Source organism: Scyliorhinus canicula, chromosome 6, assembly GCF_902713615.1.
Source record: "Scyliorhinus canicula chromosome 6, sScyCan1.1, whole genome shotgun sequence".
Taxonomy (NCBI): domain Eukaryota; kingdom Metazoa; phylum Chordata; class Chondrichthyes; order Carcharhiniformes; family Scyliorhinidae; genus Scyliorhinus; species Scyliorhinus canicula.
The window spans coordinates 5,991,677-6,018,071 of NC_052151.1; the positions used below are offsets into that span (position 1 = coordinate 5,991,677).

Genomic DNA, 26,395 nt, shown 5'->3' on the forward strand with positions numbered 1-26,395 from the left:
TGCCTTGGGAAACTCTTCATGGGGCCTGTATCCTGCCTTGGGAAACTCTTCATGGGGCCTGTATCCTGCCTTGGGAAACTCTTCATGGGGCCTGTATCCAGCCTTGGGAAACTCTTCATGGGGCCTGTATCCTGCCTTGGGAAACTCTTCATGGGGCCTGTATCCTGCCTTGGGAAACTCTTCACGGGGCCTGTATCCTGCCTTGGGAAACTCTTCATGGGGCCTGTATCCTGCCTTGGGAAACTCTTCATGGGGCCTGTATCCTGCCTTGGGAAACTCTTCATGGGGCCTGTATCCTGCCTTGGGAAACTCTTCATGGGGCCTGTATCCTGCCTTGCTCGGGTGTGGCCTGGGCATAGCTGCCCCTCATGCTTGCTATTTCCTCGGCTTTTCTTTTTATTAATATAAATTTAGAGTACCCAATTCATTTTGCCTCTACTGTCTTTTTGACCTTTGGAATTGATGCTGCTTGGCTTAGCTCGTCTTGTTGGTGTGAAGAGGAGGATGGAGGGGTGGTTTCTCCCAGTTTTAGTGGGTCATTTTAGTTTTCAGGAGGAGGGTCACCTTTCGTGCTTCCACTCAGCATATTCCCGTCACTGGAAGTCGAAACGGAACTATTTGAACTTATCCTTATTATTTTTTCAACCTTCTCCTCCCCTCTGTGTTTGTCTGTCTTCTGTGCCCGAGCAGAGGGTGAGGCAAGGGGGGGGGGGGGGGGGGGCTCAGGTGTTAAAGGGCTTTTAACCTGTATTCATTGCACATTTCATATTTGTTTTAGTTATAAACAGTAGTTGTGTTTAAACTTACAAACCTGGTGACTGTAATTAATGGGTAGCCCAGGGCCAAAGATTTTGGTGTTAATTCACTCGTGTTGTCGTTCTGGGGCAGGTGGGGCTGGAATTGACTGTGCACTTACCCAGGGTGGTGTAACACCACTCCTTCATGAGCCCAAGGTCCAGATGATCTACTTTTGGTGCTGTTATAGAATCAGAGAAATCCTACAGTGCAGAAGGGAGCCATTCGACCCATCGAGTCTGCACTGACCCTTCAAAAGAGCACTCTACCCATTTCCACTGCCCTGTCTACTCCGCCTTTGGGAACTACCAACAGGCAGCTGAGCTGGCAGACAGAAACTCATTCATGTGTAACATCTCACTGAATAATGAGCACCTCCAGTGAGACAGCACTCCCTCTATGACACTGGAGTGTCAGCCAAGCTTATGGACCCAAGCCTTTCAGTGATCTGGGACAGGCAACTTGGTTAAATGCTGCCTGCTGGGAAAGAGCAAAGGGTAAGATAACAGGGAAAGGGATGGTGAGAGATGAGCTTTGCTTAGAAAAATCAAACTCGGTGTTGAAAGTGATGGCGGAGTACCTTGGAATGTTTTACCAAGTTCAGTTTATAATATAAATACAAGGATATATGCATGTTGACTTTTAACCTCTGCAACATTGGCATGCTTTGTTTCGTTTCCCAGGAATTTCTATCCATTTTGTCCATGTGAAGCCTCCCCGTCTGCCCCAAGGCCAGATTGCGGTACCCCTGATGATGATCCACGGCTGGCCAGGCTCTTTCTATGAGTTCTATAAGATCATACCTCAGCTGACTGATCCAGCCAGTTCCGGCCTGAGTGGGGAAACCTTTGAGGTCATCTGTCCATCCATCCCAGGCTATGGCTTCTCCGAGGCTCCATGCAAACAAGGTGAGTCTTCCGCTGGCTCTTCTTCCTCAGGGAGGACCACCTTCTCATTGAATCTCTTCCTCTGGTTCCTCCCATGGCCACTTGGGTTAATGACACAATGCTGTAATGCAACTGACAGGAAGCAGGCTTTGTCAAAGAGTCACCCAGACTCAAAGTTCGCTCCCTCCTCTCTCCACAGATACTGTGACACCTGCTGAGATTGTCCAGTGTTCTCTGTTATTGGTTCAGATTGCTGCATCCGCAGTCATTTGCTTTTAGCACTGTGTGAGGATTGGCAGAGGAATTGGTTGGAATATATTCGGGCTCTATCCCAGGTTACATAGGAACAGGAGAAGGCCCTTTCAGCTCCTCGAGTATATTCTGCCTTCAATTAGATTATGAATGGTCTGCAACCTAAATACATATAAAACTAATGAGACTAAAGGCAAACAAGTTCCCTGGACCAGAGTCTTTTAAAAATAAATTTAGAGTACCCAATTCATTTTTTTCCAATTAAGGGGCAATTTAGCATGGTCAATCCACCCACCATGCACATCTTTGGGTTGTGGGGGTGAAACCCACGCAAACACTGGGAGAATGTGGAAACTCCACACGGATAGTGACCCAGAGCCGGGATTTAACCTGGGACCTCAGCACCGTGAGGCAGCAGTGCTAACCACTGTGCCACCATGCTGCACCCTGTGAGGCAGCAGGGCTAACCCACTGCCCCACCGTGCTGCCCCTGTGAGGCAGCAGGGCTAACCCACTGCGCCACTGTGCTGCCCCTGTGAGGCAGCAGTGCCAACCCACTGCCCCACCGTGAGGCAGCAGGGCTAACCCACTGCCCCACCGTGCTGCCCCCTGTGAGGCAGCAGTGCTAACCCACTGCGCCACTGTGCTGCCCCCGTGAGGCAGCAGTGCTAACCCACTGACCCACCGTGCTGCCCCCTATGAGGCAGCAGTGCTAACCCACTGACCCACCGTGCTGCCCCTGTGAGGCAGCAGGGCTAACCCACTGCCCCACCGTGCTGCCCCCTGTGAGGCAGCAGTGCTAACCCACTGCCCCACCGTGCTGCCCCCTGTGAGGCTAACCCACTGCCCCACCGTGCTGCCCCCTGTGAGGTAGCAGTGCTAACCCACTGAGCCAACGTGCTGCCCGGATCAGAGTCTTAATAATGGTGCAGAGATAGTGGACAAATTGGCTGTAATCTTCCAAAGCACTCCAGATTCGGGAAAGGTCCCAGAAGAATGGAAAACTGCGAATTCAAGAAAGGATTGAAACAGAAAGGAGGTCAGTTAGTCCAACATCTGTCTTTGGGAAAAAGCTAGAATCCAGTATTAAGGTGGTCATAACAAAACATTAAGAAAGTCATAATAAAAGTTATACAGAGTCAACATGGTCTTTTGAAATGGAAATCGTATTTGACAAATTTAACAATGTTCTTTGAGGATGTTACAAGCTGGGTGGATAAAGGGAAACCAGTAGATGTAACATATTTGCATATCCAAAAGGTATTCACTGAGGTGCCACATGAAAGGCTGCTGCACAAGATAAGAGTTTCTGGTGCTGGGGGTGATACATCAGCACCGATAGGGATTAGTCGGAGATCTTGTGATGCAGTGGCAGTGTTTCTACCTCTGGGCCAGAAGATGAGTCCACTTCAGGACTTGACTGCCATGATGGAATTCATTTGTAAAAAAACCTTCATCCAACCAATGCCCTGTACAGCTGTAGCTAGACTTCCTTACTTATATCCTCTTTGCAATCAAGGTCCACACTCCATTTGTCTTTCTAATTACTTGCGGTATCTGCATGCTAACCTTTTTGTGCTTCACGTACGTGGACACCCAAATCCCTCTGTACTGTCGTGTTCTGCAGCCTCTCTCCATTTAAGTAATATTCTGATTCTCTATTCTTCTACCAAAGTGGATAACCTCACATTTTGCTACATTATACTCCAGCTGTCAGTTCTTTGGGATATAATCTATTTATCTCCCTTTGCAAACTCTTTGTATCCTCATAATAGTCATACAGCACATCCGCAGGCCCTTCGGCCCACCATGTCTGTGCTGAGCATCAAATACCAATCTAAACTAATGCCATTTGCCAGCACTTGGCCCAAAGCCCACTCTGCCATGGCGATTTAAGTGCTCGTCCAGATACTTCTTTAAATGTTGCCTCCACCCCCCTCTCAGGCAGCCCGTTCCATATTTCCACCAACATCTGAGTGAAACAATGTTTCCTCAGGTCCCTCTAAACCATTTACTCCTCACCTTTAACCTATGCCCCCTGGTCTTGGACACCTCTGCCATCGGGGAAAAGTTTCTTACAATCTCTAAATTTTGTAAACCTTGATCAGATCCCGCCCCTCAGCCTCCTCTGCTCCAGGGAAAACATGACGTGGAGATGCCAGCATTGGCCTGGGGTGAGCAGTTTTGGGAGATTGGGTCGGGCCGGGGGAGATCGGGTCGGGCCGGGGGAGATCGGGTCGGGCCGGGGGAGATCGGGTCGGGCCGGGGGAGATCGGGTCGGGCCGGGGGAGATCGGGTCGGGCCGGGGGAGATCGGGTCGGGCCGGGGGAGATTGGGTCGGGTCGGGGGAGATTGGGTCGGGCCGGGGGAGATTGGGTTGGGGGAGATCGCGGTGAGCTGGATTGTGTTTGGTGGAACAGATTGGTTTGGGTTGGGTAAATTGTTTGGCTTGTCTTTTTTGAAATGGGATGACTGGTGAGGGAGATCTGAAATGTTGTGATATTTGCTGTTTCCAGGTTTTGACACCATTGCGGCTGCTCGTGTATTTTGCAAGCTAATGCGTCGCCTGGGATTCCATCGCTTCTACGTGCAAGGGGGAGATTGGGGAGCCCAGATTTCCACTAACATGGCCCAGATGAAGCCAGAGTAAGTCTTTCTGTTATTGAAGGATATACCCATAATTTAACACAAAGTGGTGTATTGGCGTGGTTGTGGGGCAAGGGAGATGTTTGGGGTGGGGATGTGGGTGGGCATCGGAATGGGTGAAGGAAATTCAGGGAAGGATAGTGATTGGTGTTGGGATAAGTCTAGGGAAGGAAGTCATTGGGAGAGTGTATGGGGAGGTGGGAAAGGGGGTAGAGGTGAGGACAGGATGAAGCAGGTGGAGGGATGGAAAGTGTTGGTGAGGTTGGGGCAGTGATGTTGGGGAGAGTGGGTGGCTAACGCGGGCAGGAAAGTGAAGGGGTGACAGAGGGGACTTAAGAGGGGTTGTGGAGTTGGTGTAGTTTGGTGGTGTTGGCATGGAGAGAGAGAACAGAGGGAGCAAAGGATGGTGGGGGCAGGAGTTCAAGGGGAAGTTGCTTTTGAGCTCTTAACTTGCTGTTTTGTCCAGGACGGTACAGGGTGCCCGGGACGGTACAGGGTGCCCGGGACGGTGCAGGGAGCCCGGGGCGGTGCAGGGAGCCCGGGACGGTGCAGGGAGCCCGGGGCGGTGCAGGGAGCCCGGGGCGGTGCAGGGAGCCCGGGGCGGTGCAGGGAGCCCGGGGCGGTGCAGGGAGCCCGGGGCGGTGCAGGGAGCCCGGGGCGGTGCAGGGAGCCCGGGGCGGTGCAGGGAGCCCGGGGCGGTGCAGGGAGCCCGGGACGGTACAGGGAGCCCGGGACGGTACAGGGTGCCCGGGACGGTACAGGGAGCCCGGGGCGGTACAGGGAGCCCGGGACGGTACAGGGAGCCCGGGACGGTACAGGGAGCCCGGGACGGTACAGGGAGCCCGGGACGGTACAGGGAGCCCGGGACGGTACAGGGAGCCCGGGGCGGTACAGGGAGCCCGGGGCGGTACAGGGAGCCCGGGGCGGTACAGGGAGCCCGGGGCGGTACAGGGAGCCCGGGGCGGTACAGGGAGCCCGGGGCGGTACAGGGAGCCCGGGGCGGTACAGGGAGCCCGGGGCGGTACAGGGAGCCCGGGGCGGTACAGGGAGCCCGGGGCGGTACAGGGAGCCCGGGGCGGTACAGGGAGCCCGGGGCGGTACAGGGAGCCCGGGGCGGTACAGGGAGCCCGGGGCGGTACAGGGAGCCCGGGGCGGTACAGGGAGCCCGGGACGGTACAGGGAGCCCGGGGCGGTACAGGGAGCCCGGGGCGGTACAGGGAGCCCGGGGCGGTACAGGGAGCCCGGGACGGTACAGGGAGCCCGGGGCGGTACAGGGAGCCCGGGACGGTGCAGGGAGCCCGGGACGGTGCAGGGAGCCCGGGACGGTGCAGGGAGCCCGGGACGGTGCAGGGAGCCCGGGACGGTGCAGGGAGCCCGGGGCGGTGCAGGGAGCCCGGGGCGGTGCAGGGAGCCCGGGGCGGTGCAGGGAGCCCGGGGCGGTGCAGGGAGCCCGGGGCGGTGCAGGGAGCCCGGGACGGTGCAGGGAGCCCGGGACGGTGCAGGGAGCCCGGGACGGTGCAGGGAGCCCGGGACGGTGCAGGGAGCCCGGGACGGTGCAGGGAGCCCGGGACGGTGCAGGGAGCCCGGGACGGTGCAGGGAGCCCGGGACGGTGCAGGGAGCCCGGGACGGTGCAGGGAGCCCGGGACGGTGCAGGGAGCCCGGGACGGTGCAGGGAGCCCGGGACGGTGCAGGGAGCCCGGGACGGTGCAGGGAGCCCGGGACGGTGCAGGGAGCCCGGGACGGTGCAGGGAGCCCGGGACGGTGCAGGGAGCCCGGGACGGTGCAGGGAGCCCGGGACGGTGCAGGGAGCCCGGGACGGTACAGGGAGCCGGGGGCGGTACAGGGAGCCCGGGACGGTGCGGGGAGCCCGGGGCGGTGCGGGGAGCCCGGGCCGGTGCGGGGAGCCCGGGCCGGTGCGGGGAGCCCGGGGCGGTGCGGGGAGCCCGGGGCGGTGCGGGGAGCCCGGGGCGGTGCGGGGAGCCCGGGGCGGTGCGGGGAGCCCGGGGCGGTACGGGAAGCCCGGGACGGTACAGGGAGCCCGGGGCGGTGCAGGGAGCCCGGGACGGTGCAGGGAGCCCGGGACGGTGCAGGGAGCCCGGGACGGTGCAGGGAGCCCGGGACGGTGCAGGGAGCCCGGGACGGTACAGGGAGCCCGGGACGGTACAGGGAGCCCGGGACGGTACAGGGAGCCCGGGGAGGTGCAGGGAGCCCGGGACGGTGCAGGGAGCCCGGGACGGTGCAGGGAGCCCGGGGCGGTACAGGGAGCCCGGGGCGGTACAGGGAGCCCGGGACGGTACAGGGTGCGGGGACGGTACAGGGAGCCCGGGAAGTTACAGGGAGCCCGGGACGGTACAGGGAGCCCGGAAAGTACAGGGCTCCCGTGAAGGTGCACGGTGTCCAGTACTGGTATATGGTGCCTGGGATGGTGCTGGCTATATTCTGCCGCAGTGTTCTTAATAAGTGTGTCCGTCCCTTATCTTACAGGAATGTTAAAGGAATCCACTTGAACTTCTTCCCAATTTCCAGGATTGGAATGAACATCCTTCCTTCCCTATTCCTAGGGAAGTATTTGCCTTCCTTGTTTGGATTCACACAGACTGACATTGAGCGAATATATCCATTTGTAAAGAAGAATGTCTATGACTTGCTGAAGGAGTCGGGGTATATGCACATTCAGGGGACAAAACCAGACACTCCGGGTAGGTGTGTGAGTGTGAGAAAGGAGTGACACTCTGGGTAGGTGTGTGTGAGAGTGAGGAAGGAGTGACACTCTGGGTAGGTGTGTGTGAGAGTGAGGAAGAAGTGACACTCTGGGTAGGTGTGTGTGAGTGTGAGAAAGGAGTGACACTGGGTAGGTGTGTGAGTGTGAGAAAGGAGTGACACTCTGGGTAGGTGTGTGAGAGTGAGAAAGGAGTGACACACTGGGTAGGTGTGTGTGAGTGTGAGAAAGGAGTGACACTGGGTAGGTGTGTGAGTGTGAGAAAGGAGTGACACACTGGGTAGGTGTGTGTGAGTGTGAGAAAGGAGTGACACTGGGTAGGTGTGTGAGAGTGAGGAAGGAGTGACACACTGGGTAGGTGTGTGAGAGTGTGAGAAAGGAGTGACACTGGGTAGGTGTGTGAGAGTGAGGAAGGATTGACACTCTGGGTAGGTGTGTGTGAGTGTGAGAAAGGAGTGACACTGGGTAGGTGTGTGAGAGTGAGGAAGGAGTGACACTCTGGGTAGGTGTGTGAGAGTGAGGAAGGAGTGACACTCTGGGTAGGTGTGTGTGAGAGTGAGGAAGGAGTGACACTCTGGGTAGGTGTGTGAGTGTGAGAAAGGAGTGACACTCTGGGTAGGTGTGTGAGTGTGGAGCCCAGTTATCAGTGGCGTACCGCAGGGATCAGTTCTGGGTCCTCTGCTGTTTGTGATTTTCATTAATGACTTGGATGAGGGAGTTGAAGGGTGGGTCAGTAAATTTGCAGATGATACGAAGATTGGTGGAGTTGTGGATAGTGAGGAGGGCTGTTGTCGGCTTCAAAGAGACATAGATAGAATGCAGAGCTGGGCTGAGAAGTGGCAGATGGAGTTTAACCCTGACAAGTGTGAGGTTGTCCATTTTGGAAGGACAAATCTGAATGCGGAATACAGGGTTAATGGTAGGGTTCTTGGCAATGTGTGAGTGTGAGAAAGGAGTGACACTCTGGGTAGGTGTGTGTGAGTGTGAGAAAGGAGTGACACTCTGGGTAGGTGTGTGAGAGTGAGGAAGGAGTGACACACTGGGTAGGTGTGTGAGAGTGAGGAAGGAGTGACACTCTGGGTAGGTGTGTGAGAGTGAGAAAGGAATGACACTCTGGGTAGGTGTGAGTGTGAGAAAGGAGTGACCATCCAACATTTAATCGAGGGACTGAGGCATTTATATATAGAATAAAGATACCTGGGACTGAGTAATAGACTAATATCTAATTGAGGGTTTTAGATCGAGGATAACAGCTACTCTGAAATGAATAACAAACCTTTTCTTTAATATTTTATGGGATGTGGCTCGGACAGCATTCACTGCCCTTCCCTATTTGCCCTTGTGAATGTGGTGGTGAGCTTTGTTCTTGAACTACTACAGTCCAAATGGTTTAGGTGCACTGGCAGTGGTGTTAAGAAGGAGGTACACTGGCAGTGCTGTTGAGGAGGTACACTGGCAGTGGTGTTAAGGAGGACGTACACTGGCAGTGCTGTTAAGGAGGAGGTACACTGGCAGTGGTGTTAAGGAGGAGGTACACTGGCAGTGGTGTTAAGGAGGAGGTGCACTGGCAGTGCTGTTAAGGAGGAGGTACACTGGCAGTGGTGTTAAGGAGGAGGTACACTGGCAGTGGTGTTAAGGAGGAGGTACACTGGCAGTGGTGTTAAGGAGGAGGTGCACTGGCAGTGCTGTTAAGGAGGAGGTGCACTGGCAGTGCTGTTAAGGAGGAGGTACACTGGCAGTGGTGTTAAGGAGGAGGTACACTGGCAGTGGTGTTCAGGAGGTACACTGGCAGTGGTGTTAAGGAGGAGGTACACTGGCAGTGGTGTTAAGAAGGAGGTACACTGGCAGTGGTGTTAAGGAGGAGGTACACTGGCAGTGGTGTTAAGGAGGAGGTACACTGGCAGTGGTGTTAAGGAGGAGGTACACTGGCAGTGGTGTTAAGGAGGAGGTACACTGGCAGTGGTGTTAAGGAGGAGGTACACTGGCAGTGGTGTTAAGGAGGAGGTACACTGGCAGTGGTGTTAAGGAGGAGGTACACTGGCAGTGGTGTTAAGGAGGAGGTACACTGGCAGTGGTGTTAAGGAGGAGGTACACTGGCAGTGGTGTTAAGGAGGAGGTACACTGGCAGTGCTGTTGAGGAGGAGGTACACTGGCAGTGCTGTTGAGGAGGAGGTACACTGGCAGTGGTGTTAAGGAGGAGGCACACTGATAGTGGTGTTAAGGAGGTACACTGGCAGTGGTGTTAAGGAGGAGGTACACTGGCAGTGGTGTTAAGGAGGTACACTGGCAGTGGTGTTAAGGAGGAGGTACACTGGCAGTGGTGTTAAGGAGGAGGTAAACTGATAGTGGTGTTAAGGAGGTACACTGGCAGTGCTGTTAAGGAGGTACACTGGCAGTGGTGTTAAGGAGGAGGTACACTGGCAGTAGTGTTAAGGAGGACGTACACTGGCAGTGCTGTTAAGGAGGAGGTACACTGGCAGTGGTGTTAAGGAGGAGGTACACTGGCAGTGGTGTTAAGGAGGAGGTGCACTGGCAGTGCTGTTAAGGAGGAGGTACACTGGCAGTGGTGTTAAGGAGGAGGTACACTGGCAGTGGTGTTAAGGAGGAGGTACACTGGCAGTGGTGTTAAGAAGGAGGTACACTGGCAGTGGTGTTAAGAAGGAGGTACACTGGCAGTGGTGTTCAGGAGGTACACTGGCAGTGGTGTTAAGGAGGAGGTACACTGGCAGTGGTGTTAAGAAGGAGGTACACTGGCAGTGGTGTTAAGGAGGAGGTACACTGGCAGTGGTGTTGAGGAGGTACACTGGCAGTGCTGTTGAGGAGGTACACTGGCAGTGCTGTTGAGGAGGTACACTGGCAGTGCTGTTGAGGAAGTACACTGGCAGTGCTGTTAAGACGACAATTCCAGTGTTGTGCCCTAGTGATGATGAAGGAACACAGATATGTTTCCAAGTCAGGATGGTGAGTGTCTGAGAGGGAGTTTGCAGGTGATTATGTCCGCATGGATCTGCTGTCCTTGTCCTGTTAGGTGGTTGAGGTCGCAGGTTTGGAAACTGGAACCAGATCGAGGAGTTCAAGGGTTTTATATTGAGTATAACTGACCCCTGGAGTGAGGCACTCTCTTTCTGTTTCCCAGGCTGTGCGCTGAATGACTCCCCCGTGGGTTTAGCTGCTTATATACTGGAGAAGTTTTCAACCTGGACAAGCAAGGATTTCCGGGACCTTGAAGATGGAGGACTCACAAGGTGGGAGATTTATATATCCTCAGTTCTTATTTCTCTCTCTGGAGGGTCTTGGGAGGTGGTGGTGTGACTTTCTGCATATTTGTACGAAAGTCAATGAGTGACAATCCAAAGTATAACCCAATTAACAGAAGGCTGACGCTCCCGAGAGGTTCAGTGAACTGCCTCGGATAGTACTGAATGACAGACACAATGGGATCAATGCCTTTAAGATGGACTTCACCTTTAATTTAGAAATGGAATCCTGCAGGATGTGCTGTTTAGTCTGACATCAGCGATGACTCACCTCGATGGGCTTGGCTGTCGGCCAATCAGCTGTTTACTTTGTTGGCTCTTCGCTAATAGTCTATGCTGATCGGTGCTGACCGTTCTGGAATGTTCTGCAAGGGGCAGGAAGGCTTCACCTGGATTTTAGTTTTGTTCCACTCTCCCTGTTTGGAGACTCTGTTTTCTCCTCAGTAAAGCTGGAGGACATTCCATTAAGTCTGGAAACCAAGTAAGAATACAGTCCAGGCTGAGAACGGAGTTTGAGGGGAGACAGGGATCCAGAGAAGCCACCAGCTGCAGGCCAGGTCAGTTGTTTAAAAACCCTTTTAAACTTTTGTGTGGAGAACCTTGGACGCGATTCCCCGCTCCCCATGCGGCATGGGAGAATCGTGGGAGGTTAGCCCGACAGATTTTACGCCCTCCTCGCGCCCCGCCCCGCCCCCCCCGGCTCGGAAGAACCGTTTTTTTACGGCGATCGGCGATTCTCCCACCCGGATGGGCCAAGCGGCCTGCCGTTCGAGACCGTTTTACGACGGCGCCAACCACACCTGGTCGCTGCCATCGTGAAACGGATGTGGAGATGCCAGTTTGGGGCTTGTGGGTGGTCTTTTTGGAAATTAGCACCGCGATCGTGCTCCAAATCGGACGCACTATTTCCCCTCCGCCGCCCTGCAAGATCAAGCCGCCATGTCTTGCGGGGCGGCTGAGGGGAATGATGGCCACCGCGCATGCACGGATTCGTGCCGTCAGCGTCGTGACGTCAGCCGCGCATGCGCGGGTTGGAGCCGGCCAACGTCATATAGGCGCCGCCGTTGCGTTATTCTTGGCGTGCCGCCGAGACGCCAGCGTCAAGGCCGCGCCGCCGAGAACAACGGAGCGCCGCTCCTAGCCCCCCAGGTGGGGGTGAATTAGGTGCGGGGAGCGGGCTCCGAGGCCGTCATGAAAGTCAGCCGATTTCACGACGGCCTTCGCGATTCTCCGCATATCTCAGACAAGCTATTGGTATTTCTGGTGGTGTTGGAAACAAATAGGAATTTCACAGCCCTGAGGCTGTTCTTTGTGTGAAGGCCCAGGTTAATAAAAGTGAAAGTGACTCTCTAGAGAAAAGCCTACAGCCTGGGAGTTCTGACTGAATGCTACTGCCAGATGATCCTCATTAGCAATCCAATTGGTGATTTCAAACACTCCACGTCCTGGGAAGACAACAGGCTACAACGACTTTAATATTAGAAACAAGGATACTCATCTCACTTTTCTCTTTTTAATCCCTATCATTTAACCACTATCCCTTCCTCTGTGTGCCTACCTTGTGTGAATTTGGGTAGAGGGTGGGACGGGGAAAGGGGGGAGTAGTGGATTAGCTGGTTGTTATTCTATGGTAAGTATTGCAAGTCTTATCTCTATTTTTGTTATAAAATGTTGTTCGTATCACCTACAAATGTGGTGCCTGTAAGTCATTGGAGCAATCAAGGGTCAAAAATCTCAGAAACTGTATCCGAATTATTAGTTCATTCACTTGTGTTGGGACCCCGGGGCCTGTTGGGCTGGGATTGACCGGGCACTCGTCCAGGGTATTGTAACATTAGGCCAATATGACTTTTTATCAGAAGTGAAGAGAGACGGAAATGTGATGAGTCATAAAGTCACCTACACTCTTCCAGCACAGAAAGAGGCCCTATGGCCCATTGTGTCAGCCCCGGTAATCAAGCACCTATCTATTCTAATCCCATTTTCCAGCATTTGGCCCGTGGCCTTGTATGCTATGGCATTTTGTACTCATCTAAATGTGAGTTTTATGCTGTTGTGGGGGAGGTTCAGGTGGAACAGAAGGAAAATTATGCCATAGGTTAGAAACAGCAATGATTGGGCAGCACGGTGGCGCAGTCAGTTAGCACAGCTGCCTCACGGCGCTGAGGTCCCAGGTTCGATCCTGGCCCTGGGTCACTGTCCGTGTGAAGTTTGCACATTCTCCCTGTGTTTGTGTGGGTTTCACCCCCACAACCCAAAGATGTACAGGCTAGGTAAATTGGCCACGTTAAATTGCCCCGTAATTGGAAAAATGAATTAGGCACACTAAATGTAAAAGACAAATTTAAAACAAAAAAGAAACGACAATGATTAAATATCGAAGGAAGTAGAAAGGGTAATAGTAAAGAAACATAGCTTTAGTCCAGACCAGATACAGATTTATTGTCATGTGTACTGAGGTACAGTGAAAAGTATTTTAAAATATATAAACCGTAGTTAATAGTAGAATAAAGGTCAGCTCTGTCTGAAAGCAAGATATGAAGTGTGCTTCGGGGAAATAAATAATCAAAATGTGTGAAGTTATTGAACGCAGGCTCGAGTCTAGAAAGTTTTGAAGTACCTCGTTGGAAGATGAGGTGTTGTTTCTCCGCTGCACCGGGACTTTGAGCAGGTCAAGGCCAGAAATGTGCCACGAGACCAAGAGGGTGAAATGAAATGTCAAGTGACAGCAAGGTAGGGTCATGCTTGTGAAGTGAGCAGACGTCTTCTGCAAAGTGGTCACTTAGTCTGCGATCTTTCCAATATGGAGAGGACCCCAGTATGAGCAATGAATTGACTAAATTGAAAGAAGTACAAATAAATCACCACTTCACCTGGAAGAAGTGTTTGGGGCCTCAAATAAAGAGCAGAGACACGCCTTGGATAGTGAGCAGAGACACGCCTTGGATAGTGAGCAGAGACACGCCTTGGATGGTGAGCAGAGTCACGCCTTGGATGGTGAGCAGAGACACGCCTTGGATGGTGAGCAGAGACACGCCTTGGATGGTGAGCAGTCACGCCTTGGATGGTAAGCAGAGTCACGCCTTGGATGGTGAGCAGAGACACGCCTTGGATGGTGGGCAGAGACACGCCTTGGATGGTGGGCAGAGACACGCCTTGGATGGTGGGCAGAGACACGCCTTGGATGGTGGGCAGAGACACGCCTTGGATGGTGGGCAGAGACACGCCTTGGATGGTGAGCAGAGACACGCCTTGGATGGTGAGCAGAGACACGTCCCGGATAGTGAGCAGAGACACGTCCCGGATAGTGAGCAGAGACACGCCTTGGATGGTGGGCAGAGACACGCCTCGGATGGTGAGCGGAGACACGCCTTGGATGGTGAGCAGTCACGCCTTGGATGGTAAGCAGAGTCACGCCTTGGATGGTGAGCAGAGACACGCCTTGGATGGTGAGCAGAGACACGCCTTGGATGGTGAGCAGAGACACGCCTTGGATGGTGGGCAGAGACACGCCTTGGATAGTGAGCAGAGACACGCCTTGGATGGTAAGCAGAGTCACGCCTTGGATGGTGAGCAGAGACACGCCTTGGATGGTGAGCAGAGACACGCCTTGGATGGTGGGCAGAGACACGCCTTGGATGGTGGGCAGAGACACGCCTTGGATGGTGGGCAGAGACACGCCTTGGATGGTGGGCAGAGACACGCCTTGGATGGTGAGCAGAGACACGCCTTGGATGGTGAGCAGAGACACGCCTTGGATGGTGAGCAGAGACACGCCTTGGATGGTGAGCAGAGTCACGCCTTGGATGGTGGGCAGAGACACGCCTTGGATGGTGGGCAGAGACACGCCTTGGATAGTGAGCAGAGACACGCCTTGGATGGTGGGCAGAGACACGCCTTGGATGGTGGGCAGAGACACGCCTTGGATGGTGAGCAGAGACACGCCTTGGATGGTGAGCAGAGACACGTCCCGGATAGTGAGCAGAGACACGCCTTGGATGGTGAGCAGAGACACACCTTGGATGGTGAGCAGAGACACGTCCCGGATAGTGAGCAGAGACACGCCTTGGATGGTGAGCAGAGACACACCTTGGATGGTGAGCAGAGACACACCTTGGATGGTGGGCAGAGACACGCCTTGGATGGTGGGCAGAGACACGCCTCGGATGGTGAGCGGAGACACGCCTCGGATGGTGAGCAGAGACACGCCTCGGATGGTGAGCAGAGACACGCCTCGGATGGTGAGCAGAGACACGCCTCGGATGGTGAGCAGAGACACGCCTCGGATGGTGAGCGGAGACACGCCTCGGATGGTGAGCGGAGACACGCCTCGGATAGTGAGCAGAGACACATCTCGGATAGTGAGCAGAGACACATCTCGGATAGTGAGCAGAGACACGCCTCGGATGGTGAGCAGACAGCAGCCTCGGATAGTGAGCAGAGAGACGTCTCAGATAGTGAGCAGAGAGACGTCTCAGATAGTGAGCAGAGACACGTCTCGGATAGTGAGCAGAGACACGTCTTGGATAGTGAGCAGAGACACGTCTCGGATAGTGAGCAGAGACACGTCTCGGATAGTGAGCAGAGACGCGTCTCGGATAGTGAGCAGAGACGCATCTCGGATAGTGAGCAGAGACGCATCTCGGATAGTGAGCAGAGACACGTCTCGGATAGTGAGCAGAGACACGTCTCGGATAGTGAGCAGAGACACGTCTCGGATAGTGAGCAGAGACACGCCTCGGATAGTGAGCAGAGACACGCCTCGGATAGTGAGCAGAGACACGCCTCTGATAGTGAGCAGAGACACGCCTCGGATAGTGAGCAGAGACACGCCTCGGATAGTGAGCAGAGAGACGTCTCAGAACCCTGTGTGCGTGGGTTTCCTCCGGGTGCTCCGGTTTCCTCCCACAGTCCAAAGATGTGTGGGTTAGGTGGATTGGCCATGCTAAATTGCCCGTAGTGTCCTAATAAATGTAAGGTTAAGGGGGGGGTTGTTGGGTTACGGGTATAGGGTGGATATGTGGGTTTGAGTAGGGTGATCATGGCTCGGCACAACATTGAGGGCCGAAGGGCCTGTTCTGTGCTGTACTGTTCTATGTCTATGTCTACATAGTGAGCAGAGACACGCCTCGGATAGTGAGCAGAGACACGTCTCGGATAGTGAGCAGGACACGTCTCGGATAGTGAGCAGGACACGTCTCGGATAGTGAGCAGAGACACGCCTCGGATAGTGAGCAGAGACACGCCTCGGATAGTGAGCAGAGACACGCCTCGGATAGTGAGCAGAGAGACGTCTCGGAGAGTGAGCAGAGACACGCCTCGGATAGTGAGCAGAGACACGCCTCGGATAGTGAGCAGAGACACGCCTCGGATAGTGAGCAGAGACACGCCTCGGATAGTGAGCAGAGAGACGTCTCAGATAGTGAGCAGAGAGACGTCTCAGATAGTGAGCAGAGACACGTCTCGGATAGTGAGCAGAGACACGTCTCGGATAGTGAGCAGAGAGCAGCTTTGGATAGTGAGCAGAGAAACGTCTCGGATAGTGAGCAGAGACACGCCTCGGATAATGAGCAGAGAGACGTCTCAGAACCCTGTGTGCGTGGGTTTCCTCCGGGTGCTCCGGTTTCCTCCCACAGTACAAAGATGTGCGGGTTAGGTGGATTGGCCATGTTAAATTGCCCGTAGTGTCCTAATAAATGTAAGGTTAAGGGGGGGGTTGTTGGGTTACGGGTATAGGGTGGATATGTGGGTTTGAGTAGGGTGATCATGGCTCGGCACAACATTGAGGGCCGAAGGGCCTGTTCTGTGCTGTTCTATGTCTATGTCTATGCCTAGATAGTGAGCAGAGACACGCCTCGGATAGTGAGCAGAGACACGTCTCGGATAGTGAGCAGGACACGTCTCGGATAGTGAGCAGGACACGTCTCGGATAGCGAGCAGAGACACGCCTCGGATAGCGAGCAGAGACACGCCTCGGATAGTGAGCAGAGAGACGTCTCAGATAGTGAGCAGAGAGACGTCTCAGATAGTGAGCAGAGACACGTCTCGGATAGTGAGCAGAGACACGTCTCGGATAGTGAGCAGAGAGCAGCTTTGGATAGTGAGCAGAGACACGTCTCGGATAGTGAGCAGAGACACGCCTCGGATAGTGAGCAGAGAGACGTCTCAGAACCCTGTGTGCGTGGGTTTCCTCCGGGTGCTCCGGTTTCCTCCCACAGTCCAAAGATGTGCGGGTTAGGTGGATTGGCCATGCTAAATTGCCCGTAGAGTCCTAATAAATGTAAGGTTAAGGGGGGGAGGGGGGGTTGTTGGGTTACGGGCATAGGGTGGATATGTGGGTTTGAGTAGGGTGATCATGGCTCGGCACAACATTGAGGGCCGAAGGGCCTGTTCTGTGCTGTACTGTTCTATGTCTATGTCTAGATAGTGAGCAGAGACACGCCTCGGATAGTGAGCAGAGACACGTCTCAGATAGTGAGCAGGACACGTCTCGGATAGTGAGCAGGACACGTCTCGGATAGTGAGCAGGACACGCCTCGGATAGTGAGCAGAGACACGCCTCGGATAGTGAGCAGAGACACGCCTCAGATAGTGAGCAGAGACACGCCTCGGATAGAGAGCAGAGACACGCCTCGGATAGTGAGCAGAGACACGCCTCGGATAGTGAGCAGAGACACGCCTCGGATAGTGAGCAGAGACACGCCTCGGATAGTGAGCAGAGACACGCCTCGGATAGTGAGCAGAGACACGCCTCGGATAGTGAGCAGAGACACGCCTCGGATAGTGAGCAGAGACACGCCTCGGATAGTGAGCAGAGACACGCCTCGGATAGTGAGCAGAGACACGTCTCGGATAGTGAGCAGAGACACACCTCGGGTAGTGAGCAGAGACACGTCTCGGATAGTGAGCAGAGACACGTCTCGGATAGTGAGCAGAGACACGTCTCGGATAGTGAGCAGAGAGCAGCCTTGGATAGTGAGCAGAGACACGTCTCAGATAGTGAGCAGAGACACACCTCGGATAGTGAGCAGAGACACGTCTCGGATAGTGAGCAGAGACACGTCTCGGATAGTGAGCAGAGAGCAGCCTTGGATAGTGAGCAGAGAGGAGGTAAAGGGGTAGGTATTGCGAAGGGGCCATGCATTCTGAAGGCACTGTTCCTTCTGCGACAGCCTGGTCCGCTCCTTTATCACCCCCAACACCTCATTGCCTTCCCATAACACCTTCCCATGCATTCGGAGGACATTGAACATCTGTCCTTTTCCCTCCTCTCTGTCCAAGGACCCGAACACAAAGGCCATTCAGCCAATCAAGGCCATACAGGCTCTCTGCAGAGTAATCTAATCAGTCCCATTTACATCTCTAGCATTGTAGCCCTACAAGTCTTTTTCTTTCAATTAACCACTCAATTTCCTTTTGTCTCCACTTCCACCAGCCTGTCGGCAGCAGGCTCCAGGGCTTCACCACGCACTGTGTAAAAAGGAGCTTCCTCACAGACCCTGAATCTCTTACCCAAAATTTGAAATCTGTGTCCCCAAGTCCTTGTGCCATCAGCCAATGAGAACAGCTTTTCTTTGGCTATTTTATGTAAAGCTGAAATAATCTTATCAAATCCTCCCCCTTCTCCCCTTTGCCCCCTTTTTGAAGGGAACCTCAGTGTAACAGTAGAGAGAGGATGAAGTGGCAGGTTGGAGAATTGAAAATATTAAATGCTGGAAAGATACAAGAGGATCAGAAAGGCATGTGACCCCTCAGTAACCTTATCTATCGATACTATAGTTCCAGTACTATAGATGGCTCAGTTTTTGTACAGTGTGTGCAGAAGGGTTTTCTGACACAGTATGTAGACAGCCCAACAAGGGGCGAGGCCACATTGGATTTGGTACTGGGTAATGAACCTGGCCAGGTGTTAGATTTAGATGTAGGTGAGCACTTTGGTGATAGTGATCACAATTCGGTTATGTTTACTTTAGCAATGGGCAGGGATAGGTATATACTGCAAGGCAAGAATTATAGCTGGGGGAAAGGAAATTATGATGCTATTCGGCAAGATTTAGGATGTATAGGATGGGGAAGGAAACTGCAGGGGATGGGTACAATCGAAATGTGGAGCTTTTTCAAGCAACAGCAACTGCGTGTCCTTGATAAGTATGTACCTGTCAGACAGGGAGGAAGTTGTCGAGCAAGGGAACCGTGGTTTACTAAGGAAGTTGAAGCACTTGTCAAGAGGAAGAAGAAGGCTTATGTTAGGATGAGATATGAAGGCTCAGTTAGGGCACTTGAGAGTTACAAGTTAGCCAGGAAGGACCTAAAGGGAGAGTTAAGAAGAGCGAAGATTAGCCTCATCCAATTCAAGGTGCTGCACCGGGCCCACATGTCCGGGTCTAGGGTGAGTAGGTTCTTTGGGGGCGAAGACAGGTGTGTCAGGTGTTCGGGGAGTCCAGCGAACCATGCCCATATGTTCTGGGCATGCCCGGCACTGGAGGAGTTCTGGAAGGGGGTGGCGAGGACGGTGTCGAGGGTGGTAGGATCCAGGGTCAAGCCAGGATGGGGACTCGCGATTTTTGGGGTTGGGTGGAGCCGGGAATGCAGGAGGCGAAAGAGGCCGGTTTGCTGGCCCGGCGGAGGATCTGAGCGGAGGATCAAGGTCAAATTCGCCCTGAGAGGATCGGTACAAGGGTTCTTTAGGCGGTGGCAACCTTTCCTCAACTTTCTGGCTCAGCGATAGGGTGCTGGGTCAGCAGCAGCAGCAACCCGGGGGGGAGACGTTGACTATGTTTGCTTATTTAATTTTAATTTGTTATTTTTAAGTTCTCTTGTTGTTTACTGGGTTTGGGGGCGTGGGGGGGGGGGGGGGGGGGGGGGGGGAAGGAGTGTGATACATGCGTTGATACGGTCTTGGGGGTGTTACAGTTATTATGGTGTTTTATTGTTGCTTTTCATTGTTTGTTGTTATATTTTCTGTACAAGATTATTTTTAAAAAAAAGAAGAGCGAGGAGAGGACATGAAAAGTAATTGGTGGATAGGATCAAGGAAAACCCTAAGGCTTTCTATAGGTATATCAGGAACAAAAGAATGACTAGAGTAACATTAGGGCCAATCAAGGATAGTAGTGGAAAGTTGTGTGTGGAATCAGAGGAGAAAGGGGATGCGTTAAATGGATATTTTTCGTCAATGTTTACACTGGAGAAAGACAATGTTGTCGAGGAGAATACTCCGGTTCAGTCGACCAGGCTAGATGGAATTGAGGTTCACAAGGCGGAGGTGTTAGCAATTTTGGAAAGTGTAAAAATAGATAAGTCCCCTGGGCCAGATGGGATTTATCCTAGGATTCTCTGGGAAGCCAGGGAGGAGATTGCAGAGCCTTTGTCCTTGATCTTTATGTCGTCTTTGTCGACAGGAATAGTGCCAGAAGACTGGAGGATAGCAAATGTTGTCCCCTTGTTCAAGAAGGGGAGTAGAGACAACCCTGGTAATTATAGACCTGTGAGCCTTACTTCGGTTGTGGGTAAAATGTTGGAAAAGGTTATAAGAGATAGGGTTTATAATCATCTTGAAAAGAACAAGTTGATTAGCGATAGTCAACACGGTTTTGTGAAGGGTAGGTCATGCCTCACAAACATTATTGAGTTTTTTGAGAAGGTGACCAAACAGGTGGATGAGGGTAAAGCGGTTGATGTGGTGTATATGGATTTCAGTAAGGCGTTTGATAAGGTTCCACACGGTAGGCTATTGCAGAAAATAAGGAAGTATGGGATTGAAGGTGATTTAGCGGTTTGGATCAGTAATTGGCTAGCTGAAAGAAGACAGAGGGTGGTGGTTGATGGCAAATGTTCATCCTGGAGTCGAGTTACTAGTGGTGTACCGCAAGGATCTGTTTTGGGGCCACTGCTGTTTGTCATTTTTATAAATGACCTGGAAGAGGGTGTAGAAGGATGGGTTAGTAAATCTGCAGATGACACAAAGGTCGGTGGAGTTGTGGATAGTGCTGAAGGATGTTATAGGATACAGAGGGACATAGGGCAACACGGTAGCATGGTGGTTAGCATAAATGCTTCACAGCTCCAGGGTCCCAGGTTCGATTCCCGGCTGGGTCACTGTCTGTGCGGAGTCTGCACGTCCTCCCAGTGTGTGCGTGGGTTTCCTCCGGGTGCTCCGGTTTCCTCCCACAGTCCAAAGATGTGCGAGTTAGGTGGATTGGCTATGCTAAATTGCCCGTAGTGTCCTAAAACGTAAAATGTTAGGGGGGGGTTGTTGGGTTACGGGTATAGGGTGGATACGTGGGTTTGAGTAGGGTGATCATTGCTCGGCACAACATCGAGGGCCGAAGGGCCTGTTCTGTGCTGTACTGTTCTACTTCTAGATAAGCTGCAGAGCTGGGCTGAGAGGTGGCAGATGGAGTTTAATGCGGAAAAGTGTGAGGTGGTTCACTTTGGAAGGAGTAACAAGAATGCAGAGTACTGGGCTAATGGCACGATTATTTGTAGTGTAGATGAACAGAGAGATCTCGGCATCCAGGTACATAAATCCCCGAAAGTTGCCACCCAGGTTAATAGGGCTGTTAAGAAGGCATATGGTGTGCTAGCCTTTATCAGCAGGGGGATTGAGTTTCGGAGCCACAAGGACATTCTGCAGCTGTACATAACTCTGGTGCGGCCGCTCCTGGAGTACTGCATGCAGTTCTGGTCACCACATTATAGGAAGGATGTGGAAGCTTTGGAAAGGGTTCAGAGGAGATTTACTAGGATGTTGCCTGGTATGGAGGGAAGATCTTACGAGGAAAGGCTCAGGGACTTGAGGTTGTTTTTGTTAGAGGGGAGAAGGCTGAGAGGTGACTTAATAGAGACATATAAGATGGTCAGAGGGTTAGATAGGGTGGACAGTGAGAGTCTCTTTCCTCGGATGGTGATGACCAACACGAGGGGACATAGCTTTAAATTGAGGGGTGATAGATATAGGACAGATGTCAGAGGCAGTTTCTTTACTCAGGAGAGTAGTAGGGGTGTGGAACACCCTGCCTGCAACAGTAGTAGACTCGCCAACTTTAAGGGCATTTAAGTGGTCACTGGATAGACATATGGATGAAAATGGAATAGTGTAGGTCAGATAGGCTTCAGATGGTTTCACAGGTCGGCGCAACATAGAGGGCCGAAGGGCCCGTACTGCGCTGTAATGTTCTATGTTCTATGTATATACTGGACTTATATCTTTGTCTGTCTGTCCCAATCCCAGGAAATTCACGCTGGATGAGCTCTTGACCAATGTGATGATCTACTGGGTGACGGGTTCGATTACCTCCTCCATGCGCATGTACAAAGAGAACCTGGGGGTAGATTTCAGGAACCGGATTGATGCCAAGTGAGTGATGAGTTGTGATTCCTGCAGAATGCTAACTGTGTGACAAGGTCAATGCGCTAGCTCAAAATCAAATCAACAGGTCCAGCCAATGACACTCTCCCACTCTACCCAAGCCACCATTTCCTGCTGTAGGCCTGTGCGGTGGGTTAGAACATAGAACATAGAACGATACAGCGCAGTACAGGCCCTTCGGCCCTCGATGTTGCACCGACATGGAAAAAATCTAAAGGCCATCTAACCTACACTATGCCCTTATCATCCATATGCTTATCCAATAAATTTTTAAATGCCCTCAATGTTGGCATGTTCACTACTGTTGCAGGTAGGGCATTCCACGGCCTCACCACTCTTTGCGTAAAAAACCCACCTCTGACCTCTGTCCTATATCTATTACCCCTCAATTTAAGGCTATGTCCCCTCGTGCTAGCCACCTCCATCCGCGGGAGAAGGCTCTCGCTGTCCACCCTATCTAACCCTCTGATCATTTTGTATGCCTCTATTAAGTCACCTCTTAACCTTCTTCTCTCTAATGAAAACAACCTCAAGTCCATCAGCCTTTCCTCATAAGATTTTCCCTCCATACCAGGCAACATCCTGGTAAATCTCCTCTGCACCCGTTCCAAAGCTTCCACGTCCTTCCTATAATGAGGCGACCAGAACTGTACGCAATACTCCAAATGCGGCCGTATTAGAGTTTTGTACAACTGCAACATGACCTCATGGCTCCGGAACTCAATCCCTCTACCAATAAAGGCCAACACACCATAGGCCTTCTTCACAACCCTATCAACCTGGGTGGCAACTTTCAGGGATCTATGTACATGGACACCGAGATCCCTCTGCTCATCCACACTACCAAGAATTTTACCATTAGCCAAATATTCCGCATTTCTGTTATTCTTTCCAAAGTGAATCACCTCACACTTCTCCACATTAAACTCCATTTGCCACCTCTCAGCCCAGCTCTGCAGCTTATCTATGTCCCTCTGTAATCTGCAACATCCTTCCGCACTGTCTACAACTCCACCGACTTTAGTGTCGTCTGCAAATTTACTCACCCATCCTTCTGCGCCCTCCTCTAGGTCATTTATAAAAATGACAAACAGCAACGGCCCCAGAACAGATCCTTGTGGTACGCCACTCGTAACTGAACTCCATTCTGAACATTTCCCATCAACTACCACTCTCTGTCTTCTTTCAACTAGCCAATTTCTGATCCACATCTCTAAATCACCCTCAATCCCCAGCCTCCGTATTTTCTGCAATAGACGACAGTGGGGAACCTTATCAAACGCTTTACTGAAATCCATATACACCACATCAACTGCTCTACCCTCGTCTACCTGTTCAGTCACCTTCTCAAAGAACTCGATAAGGTTTGTGAGGCATGACCTACCCTTCACAAAACCATGCTGACTGTCCCTAATCATATTATTCCTATCTAGATGATTATAAATCGTATCTTTTATAATCCTCTCCAAGACTTTACCCACCACAGACGTTAGGCTCACCGGCCTATAGTTACCGGGGTTATCTCTACTCCCCTTCTTGAACAAAGGGACCACATTTGCTATCCTCCAGTCCTCTGGCACTATTCCTGTAGCCAATGATGACCTAAAAATCAAAGCCAAAGGCTCAGCAATCTCTTCCCTGGCTTCCCAGAGAATCCTAGGATAAATCCCATCCGGCCCCGGGGACTTATCTATTTTCACCTTGTCCAGAATTGCCAACACTTCTTCCCTACGCACCTCAATGCCATCTATTCTAATAGCCTGGGTCTCAGCATTCTCCTCCACAATATTATCTTTTTCTTGAGTGAATACTGACGAAAAGTATTCATTTAGTATCTCGCTTATCTCCTCAGCCTCCACACACAACTTCCCACCACTGTCCTTGACTGGCCCTACTCTTACCCTAGTCATCCCAGCTGCCTGACCGCTCTGTCCTCCCCCCTTAATCTCCAGGGCCCGTTCCTCGAATGGCGTGAAGATTCTTATGTCCGACAGCCCTCCCCCAGTCCGGGCCCTCTCCGGGCAATTATGGGACAGTTTCTCCTGCGCAGACAGAGAGGGCATTGTTAGCCGCACGTGGTGGTGGCGGGAGGGCTGGGGTGAAGGGTCGGGGTTGAAGGGAGGGTTGGGGGGGGGTAAATGGAAGGTGGTTGGCTGGTCGCGTGGGGGTGGGAAGGTTTTGATGTGGGGGGAATGTCAACTCACCCCTGTGGCCCGGTGACTGGGCTTGGCTGTGCATGAGCAGTTTAATGCTGCTGGATCTTGTTAGCAGGGGGCTGACAGTGCGGTCCAAGTGAATCGGCTGACGAGCCGTCATTTGCGGCATTAAGCTCGTGGGGGTCTCGTTAAGTGGACCAATTAACGTATTGCGCTGTCAGCCTTGCAGCGCTAAGTGCCGGGAAGTTCACGATGCTTCCCGTTCACTTCCACACTTAGAAACCTTTCCCGGAGAATTGCGCCCGTTGTGGTTTTCCTGAAACCTGTCTCCTGGTTCTTGAGGCTATGATGTGGCTGGTTTAGCATACTGGGCTAAATCGCTGGCTTTTGAAGCAGACCAAGGCAGGGCCAGCAGCACGGTTCAATTCCCATACCAGCCTCCCCAAACAGGCGCCGGAATGTGGCGACTAGGGGCTTTTCACAGTAACTTCATCGAAGCCTACTCGTGACAATAAGCGATTTTCATTCATTCATTTCATTGTGCTCGTCTTTTGGGAATCTTCTGATGGTTTGCATGTCTCCTTTTCCTGTTCTTTCCTCTTTTCCTGTTTCCCATCCAGAGTCGGAGTCTATGTTCCCGCTGGATTGGCTGCATTTCCCAATGAGTTGATGCATGTTCCACTGGTCTGGGCCAGGATGAAGTACAAGAAGATTGTGAGCTTCTCCTACATGTCCCGTGGAGGCCACTTTGCAGCCTTTGAGGAACCTGAACTATTGGCTGAGAATCTCCAGCAGTTTGTCCAAACTGTGGAAAAGAGCAGCTGAGAATTCCAGATCACTGTTTTTGTGTGTTTAGGAATCTGATCCCTGTGCCTTAGAAAGTGTAGAGCTCTCTGATAATGGATGCTGGAAACTGGCCTCTCTTATTTCACAAGGTCAATAAAATCTAATCACTGAAGATTAATTAATCACTGAAGATGGGAAAACTAATCCCTTTCTACCCGATTGAAGAAACTGAATGTAATTTTCACTGTTCGATCCTGTTTCTGGAATCCCATGTATTATTTCAATTATAGATTGAAAAATAAAGATGATGTTGCGGAGAACAGCTGACATTTTGTTTTACAATCACTGCTCCCCCCACCACCCAGTCCCCCCCGAATCTCACTGAAATACAGAATTAACCTGATCTCTTGTTCAAACCAGACAAACGTCCAATTAGAAATAACAACTTGTACTTATATGCAGCGCTTCTCCACATCTCAGGATGTTTGGAATAGCTTAACAGCCAGTGAAATAAATTCAAGCTGTCGTTACCATTGCAATTTGGGAAACTTGACCATTAATGTGTGCACAGCAAGCTCCCACAAACCGGAGCACCCGGAGGAAACCCACGCAGACACGGGGAGAACGTGCAGACTCCACACAGACAGTGACCCAAGCCGGGAATGGAACCTGAGACCACTGTGCTACCATGCTGCCCAAGCAATAAGGGACATAGCACTGGCCTCCAACGGGCAGCACTGCAGCATAGTGGTTGGCATTGTTGCTTCACAGCGCCAGGGTCCCAGGTTCGATCTCCCCGTGTCTGCGTGGGTTTCCTCCGGGTGCTCCGGTTTCCTCCCACAAGTCCCGAAAGATGTGCTGTTAGGTAAATTGGACATTCTGAATTCTCCCTCTGAGACCCAAACAGGCGCCGGAATGTGGCGACTAGGGGATTTTCACAGTAACTTCATTGCAGAGTTAATGTAAGCCTACTTGTGACAATAAAGATTATTATGATCATAAAAATTGTTTGAAAAAGAGTGACATGCACAAAGCAGACATCAGGTCCCTTGAGACTTTGAGGTGAGTGCAACATACAAAGCCTACCTGCCATAGCTCCTGTTGCACTGAATGCCACTCTGCTGGGGAGGCTGGCAATGCCCTCTGGCTCCATGCTGAGTTGGTCTTTATGGACATCACCGTGCTACAGGTCTCATAGACCCTGCACTCCAATGGTCCAGAGTTCGATTGGGGGTAAATTGTGAGGTGAGGCGGGGGAAAAAAATGATGAAGAAAAATGGGGCAATCTGGAAGGAGGGGTGAAATGGCGAGAGGACACAATGGCAGGCAGAAGTGCAAGGAGGCGGATGAGGCTGATGAGGAATGGAACATAGGAACTAGGAGCAGAAGTAGGCAATTCGGCCCTTCGAGCCTGCTCTGCCATTCAATCAGATCATGGCTGATCTCTTCCAGGTCTCAAAGCCACCTCCCTACCTGTTGCCCATATCCCTTTAAGTGTTTTTATTAGAAGGCAAAGGGAAGATTG

The 26,395-nt window shown here is 52.2% G+C and overlaps 1 protein-coding gene across 1 annotated transcript in view; it reads left to right on the plus strand.

The window, feature by feature from the left end:
* LOC119966966 (epoxide hydrolase 1-like) overlaps positions 1 to 25,190 on the plus strand; it is a 43,111-nt gene extending 17,921 nt beyond the window's left edge. Inside the window, exons 4-9 of the mRNA XM_038798931.1 lie at positions 1,479 to 1,703; positions 4,451 to 4,580; positions 7,066 to 7,280; positions 10,437 to 10,545; positions 21,791 to 21,916; positions 24,705 to 25,190. Of these exons, the coding sequence (XP_038654859.1) occupies positions 1,479 to 1,703; positions 4,451 to 4,580; positions 7,066 to 7,280; positions 10,437 to 10,545; positions 21,791 to 21,916; positions 24,705 to 24,909 (1,010 nt within the window). The 3' untranslated portion in view covers positions 24,910 to 25,190. The remainder of the gene's footprint in view (positions 1 to 1,478; positions 1,704 to 4,450; positions 4,581 to 7,065; positions 7,281 to 10,436; positions 10,546 to 21,790; positions 21,917 to 24,704) is intronic.
* The last annotated feature ends 1,205 nt before the right edge of the window (positions 25,191 to 26,395 follow it).